The sequence below is a fragment of the Macrobrachium nipponense genome, chromosome 9 (genome assembly GCF_015104395.2).
Source record: "Macrobrachium nipponense isolate FS-2020 chromosome 9, ASM1510439v2, whole genome shotgun sequence".
NCBI lineage: Eukaryota > Metazoa > Arthropoda > Malacostraca > Decapoda > Palaemonidae > Macrobrachium > Macrobrachium nipponense.
The window spans coordinates 58951098-58958030 of NC_061110.1; the positions used below are offsets into that span (position 1 = coordinate 58951098).

At 40.0% G+C, this 6933-nt stretch overlaps 1 protein-coding gene across 3 annotated transcripts in view; it reads right to left on the reverse strand.

Moving 5' to 3' along the window:
- Positions 1-3264, reverse strand: part of LOC135218399 (protein scarlet-like) — a 40309-nt gene extending 37045 nt beyond the window's left edge. For all 3 annotated transcript variants that reach the window (XM_064254697.1, XM_064254699.1, XM_064254696.1), the window contains exon 1: positions 2026-3264. In XM_064254697.1, the coding sequence (XP_064110767.1) occupies positions 2026-2127 (102 nt within the window). In that variant the 5' untranslated portion in view covers positions 2128-3264. The remainder of the gene's footprint in view (positions 1-2025) is intronic.
- Positions 3265-6933: the final 3669 nt, after the last annotated feature.

Consider the following 6933-nt stretch of genomic DNA (forward strand, 5'->3'; position numbering starts at 1 on the left):
TACCAAGAGATCCATCAACAGTTAGCCGTAAAGGTCACTCCCAATGATAATTCTTCTTTAATCCTCTTAAGCCTTGGTTGAAGAAGACTTTATCAATGACATCTGAATCCCAGGCACCCTTTGAGATGTTCAATGCCGCCTGTCTCTGTTTAATGAAGGCCGACTCTCGTGACAAATTCCAGTTTATTCTGTGGTTATGGTCATTTACATGGTTGAAAATAACTGAGTTCTGTTGTCCATACCTAAGTGACTGTTTATGTTGTATTAATCTTAACCACAGAATAAACTGGAATTTGTCACATATAATTTATAGCAGCAAATGTCTGTACAAGAGCCAGATGATAGAGTCGGCCTTCATCAAACAGAGACAGGTAATGAACATCTCAAAGGGTGCCTGGGATTCAGATGTCATTGACAAAGTTTTCATTCAACCAATTGGCTTAAGAGGATTAAAGGAAGATTATCAGCGGGAGTGAGCTAAATTGGCTTACCTGTGGATGGATCTCTAGGTATAAATACCACCTTTTCTGTAACTTTTCTGTAACTGAAGAGAGAGACAGCAGTCTCTGAAATATAGTATTTTCTCTCTAGATTTTGTTATTTTCATGGGCTCCTTTTATTATATATATATATATATATATATATATATAATATATATATATATATATATATATACAGACATATTCTTATTCTCAATAAGCCGAAGAAAGAAACTAATAAAAAGTTGAGAGATAGACTACTATTTGGTTTTAGAAAAGGCGAGAGTTCCAAAGATGAATATTTATGTTCGGACATATTTTTCACCTGTGTTTGGAATTTAAAAAGCCCCTTTTATAGCTTCTGTGGATTATGAGAAAGGATTGGATAGCTTTTACAGACCAATATGGGAGGTCTTGTGTTATGGATGGCATTCCCGGTGAATATGTGCAACTCACAGAAATTATCCATGAACGAAGTAGATGCAATGTTACTGTTGATGGTGACTTATCGGATGAATTATCATTATATCTTAGAGTACAACAAGGAACGTTATTTCGCCTTGGCTGTTTGTCTTCCTAAGATGTTTTAATGATAAAGCGGTGGGAGGTGGAAGAAAAGGTTCAGATTGGAGTCAAGTTACCAAGATAACAAATTTCGAATATGCAGATAATGAAGTTTTTATCAGAACACCGCCGCATGATTTACTGTTCTTCTTTGATCGAATGTATCAGATATCAGACAGCCAGGACTCAAAATAAATTTAAGAACGTCAGAGGTGACGTGGAAAGGGCAGCCTATGCACACGCACACACACACACACACACACAGGAAATATGAGATAGAGAAAGGACTGATGAGGCTGAATCTTTCAGATAATGAGGAACAGTGAACTCCAGCACAGGCTCTCTGGAGTTGGAATTTCGTGGAAGAGTTAAATAAAAAGGTAAATCAATCACTGAGTTGGTTGAATTAGATCTGGAAATCAAATACAGTTAGGTTGCATGCGGAAGTATTGCTATGGACATGAGTCACAGGGTGTCAATGATGCCACGCCTAAACAATCTTTAAGATTTGAGAAAAACGTCTGGGGAAAATAAGTGAAGTCAGAAGAAAATATACGGCCAGAAACGATACCATAAAGGGAATTACGGAAATTTCATTTAGAAATGAGATAATGATAGGGGAGAGATGGAGATGGCATGCACGTCCTTCGCACATATACTGTGAGAACACACACACACACACACACACACACACACACACACACTATATATATATTATATATATATATATATATATATATATATATATATATATATATATATATATATATATATATATATATATATATGGGTGGCTGTTTGTGTGTGCGGACTCACGTGTGTCTACTTTGGTCTCTGTCAGTTTGTTTGTTTTTATGTATGTGTTTGAGAGTGCAGACATTGAAAAAGGGGGTGGGGGGAGATTGTTGCGTATTGTTCAAGTTCAAATAACTGTAACATTCATCATGTAAGCAAACCAAGCATGTCCAAAAAGTATACTCACCGGCTGCAGGCACTCGCTGGAGTAGGTGTCTGATCCGGACGAATGGTAGACGTACTGCTGCGACCCGAGGAGCGAGGCCCTTTCCTCCTGCTCGAACCCCATCCCGGCAGATTCCTGAAGAGTGGAATTCCAACAGGATTAGGATTGCCAGCCATGCCAAATTCCTCAGTTGGGAGCGACCTTGAACTAGGTCGGTCTTCAAGGCTTAGGTCACTTCCCTGGTCACTCATCTTTACGTCTGAGTCTCAGTAATTGTCAGTCTTCAAATGGATATCAACCAGTGTGGCTGAAATGGACTCAAATGTCAAGCTTCGAACAGTTCCAGAGGAGATGAGACGAAACAAGCGACGCTGCACTCCGGGATCCTTCGATGACCAGCAAAGTAATAACTGTCTAGAAATTCAATCGAAAGAAATCAGAACATGGAGCTGGGCCATGGTTGCGACGCGAGGATAAGATTGGAACCCACTTTTTCATAGCAGACCACAACGAAAACACATTAGCTTTTAATGGCTAACTATCTCATAAACCCCTTCCACCGGATGCGTCTTTCATTGTAGGTATTTCATGCCCTTGTTGTACAGAGAGGCGTAAATAAAAAAAAAAAAAGGGGGATAAAAAATGGAATGACAAGGAGGACTAAACTATTACAAAAACGAAATCACATAATGACCCAAATTACTCTTCGTCCGACGTATTGGTATACCTAACAGTGCAGGTTTCAAGAGTTGAGAGACAATATAAACTCAAATCTAAAGAGAGAATGAGGAACTTCGGTTTATTAAAATCTAAAGGTACCACAGACAAGATCCAATAGGGAAATACAACAATATATAGTCCTCGACAGATAACTCGACGACCTCTAATAAGCACTGACGAGAAAAATATGAGGATAGAAAGTATAAATAGCTTCAACAACTAATTCTGAAAACTTATGAGCAAGAAGACCAGGCCTTGGTTTTGACAGAAGAACACAAGAAATGTTTCCCATTTATAGACAATCGTCGCTGCACAATCGGGAACCGAGAAGAAAATCAACGGCAATTCGCGGAGAGGAACAACGGCAACTGCACTTGGACATTTCACGAGGTAACAGGAAATAGTTCCCAACCTCCAGCACCAAAACTCTTGAGGTGAAACACCATTGGAAATCGGGGCGGCCAAATTTCGTATTCGAACAGCACAGTGAAAATGACAAAAGGTCTTCCGGCCAGGGCGATGTCCAGGCCGTAACTGGAGGAGGAGATCTAGGGCAAAATGAGGGGAGAGGGCGGGTGAGGCGGAGGGGGGGGAGGGGCTTGAAGCATTATCTACGTTACCAGACTAGTCGGTCAGGCTGACTCAAAGGCTAAGGCAAGGGGTGGGGGGGAAAAGTGGGGGAAGGCTGAACCCGTTGCACATGAATGTCACGCATTTGTTTGCTTATTGTGTCTTATTACCTGTAATATTTGCATTGTCTTCATTTACAGCAAACAACATTATATACAGTTTCTTTGGAATAAAAGAATTTCACTGTAGTTTAACTAATATTTTCAAGTAGTTCTGAAAAAATCGCAGTATGAAATGAATTGGGTTTTAATCAATATAATAACAGTTATGATAACTCTCTCTCTCTCTCTCGTGGCCTAAGAATACACAACACTAATACGTAACCCGATCTGACCAGGAAGCGACCCGATACTATCTGTGTATCTCTTCTTACTTCTGTATACGCATAAATTATGAGAGATGGAGGTCATAACATTTCTTATAAAACTATCTCAGTCAGAACTGCCTCTGTCCCGAGTGAGCAACAGCAGAAAACTTAAACTCCAAAGTATCGGCGGGGCTCAGTAGGACAGCAGTTTAATTTTAATATTTAAATGTAGAACCTTTACTCAAATCGTAAATAAGACGTAGCCGAAACCTGGTATCGAGACATGTCAAATTTCGCTAGTGACGATTTTGATGCCTGGTAACTCATTCGTTCATTTAACGATAAGACGCCATAAAGAATGCTATTATTTATCTTTCCACAGGTTCAAACGATGACTTTAGTATCAATGAAACGGTCGTCAGTCAGTAGTAAGATGCTATTTTTTTGTAGATATATATATACGTATTATATATATATATATATATATATATATATATATATATATATAATAGGGTGGGTGTAACAAAAGTCTGCAAATATTTCGGTATATATATATACTATATTATATATATATATATATATAGTATATATTTATATATATATTATATATATAGGGTGTAACACAAGTTTATGCAAATATTTCGGGAAATGAAAGAAAAGATAAGTCTAAGTAGAAAATGTTCTACAAAGATATGCATTTTAAGGCTTCGTTTGTCGGTGAGGTGATTTTATTTAATGCTGCTCTCGGCCCAAATGGTGTACGCGATGTCTAAGTGGTCAGGGATACAGGTTTCGAAAGGGATGAAGTGCATTAGGCAACTGGATTGAGAGTCTTCTAATTATGATTTTTTTTTTTCTCGCAGGTTCAATTAGTAAATCACCTGCGAACAGGCTTCACTGTAATCTAATTCTAATGATTAGCTTTACGTATCAAGGTAGTCTTTTTCAACTGACTGAGACGAAAGCATTTTCTTAGGTGTGTTTTTTCTTCGACTGGTGTGTGTGATGAATACTTTCGATGGAGAAGGAAAGGTTTTCGATAATATGTTTTAAAAATTTGACAAGTGTGTAATGAATAGGCCTATCTTTGATGGAGGGCTGATTCCATTCGGCTTGCTTTTCTTTTCTTTATCTAAGTCCAGTGAATACCATTGACAGAGGGAGAAGGTTTCTATGGTACAAGCATTTTTCCCCTTGTTCAGTATCTGAAGAATACATTTAATTTAGAAGTATTTTTTCCACATTGGCCTAATTGCCGTTTTCTTTGTTAATTTTTCATAATAGTGAAGTTCACGTTGCAAAACCCATAAATAAACCTCTTGTCTGCACATTCCACGTCACTGGAATGATAAGACATTGTCTTCAGTTTCTTGCTCTCAAAATGAATAAGGAATCTGGCACTTGTAACCTGGAAACGCTCTTGGTAGAAAAGCGAGGCTGTTTAGAGTAACAAGTGATTGATCAGCTCCATCACCCTCCCCATATCCATGACTACCCCGACACTCCGTGCGCGCCATCTTACTTGGCCATTTAATGATAACGGTTATTTTAAAAATTCACGTCACCGACAAGCAACGCCTTCAAATGCTTATGTTTATAGAACATTTTCTGCTCAGAATTACTTTTTCTTTTATTTCCCAAAATATTTGCATAAACTCGTGTCACACCCAGTATATATATCTCGTATAATAGAAATAGAAAAAATTTGTACTATCGATTAAATATAATTAATCGTTTAAATGGTACTTTCCGGAGCCTAGACCAACTGTAACAACTGGCGACTATGGGGAGCCATCCAGATAGATAGATAGATAGATAGATAGATGGCTGCAGATGCCACAGTAGGTAGATCGATGGGGCTCTCAACTGACCCCTCCCTAGTTCGCAGCCGGAGTACCTGACCCAACATCAGGAATTATATCAAATGAGCTTGATGTCGCGTCACCGTGATGTGCTGGAACCTGGCATTGCCTGTCATGTGTCCCCTACCCTCCCGATCCCCTACCTACCCTGCCCCAACCTAGGGTGGACAAACAGGTTTGCAGGAGGCGGGTGGATGTGTCACATCTCCCCTACCCTCGAGATCTACTACCCTGCCCCCAGCCATGGCAGACAAACAGGTTTGCAGTGGCGTGGATATATCATGTCCCCTAACCTCCTGATCCCCTAACAACCCCAGCCCCACTTGGGGTGGACAAACAGGTTTGCAGGAGGAGCCTGAATGAGTCATGTTATCCCTGTGGTAGGGTTGCAAGAATACTACCACCGTAGGTCCTGCGTGTCGTAAAAGGCGACTAAAAGGACAGCTGCTGCCTTGCGATCTTACTTTTGAGTAAAAGGCTAGGCCAATAACTGTGGAAACTGCTGCCTTGCAGGCGGACTTTTTAGTCAAAGGTGAGGCCCACCGCCAATAACTGTGGTTGATGACAGCAAGGGCATGCGGTCGTAAAAACCACTTTACCAAACTATAAACCATGCCTGATGTTGTAAGGAATAAGGCGCATCAGGCAACCGACCCCTTAGTGTAGGGATGATGGTGGGAAAGAAGGTGAATATGTCATGTCTCCCCCACCCTCCCGATCCCTTACCTACCCTTCCTCCCCCCAGAGAAAGACAGGTTTGCAGGAGGGTGGATGCGTCATGTCTCCCTTACCCATCCAATGCCCTACCTACCCAACATAGGGACAAACAAGAAAGATCTACTTGGATTTGATTTTAATAGAAGATAGATGACTTTCAATACAGAGGGAATGTTTGTTATGCAAATGAAAATCAAACAGGCTTGGATGTGGATTCCTCTATGTATCCCAGACCGGGAGGAATAAAAGAAAAGCTAAAGGAGGAGAGGAGTAAACCTGAGTCTAAGCCCAAAGAAAAAAGTGAGAAGTTTATGTATAATATCAGTCATGGAAGACAGAAGTAGGAAGACCCAATGAGGAAAAAGTGACCAGGAGGCTCAAAAATGCTATATTTTGAGGGTATACAATTTCTTGCTCTTGCATTTAACAAAATAAAAATAATGTCAAGAGTCTATGGAATTCTTTCGTTCATTTAAAGCAATGTTTCAGGTCTCATCATATGGGAGCTTTATGGTGTTTATTTGTCGTCTGCCTCAAGTAGGATTGTCCTCCATCTATCGCCTTTCCTGGTGATATTTAAATGAAATGAAGACTGCAGTCTCATTAGAGGCCAAGTCATTACAGGCAGTTTTGACCGCTGCATTGTTTTGTAAAATCCCCTACTTGCCACTTTCTGCTTTCTCACAGCTCTCC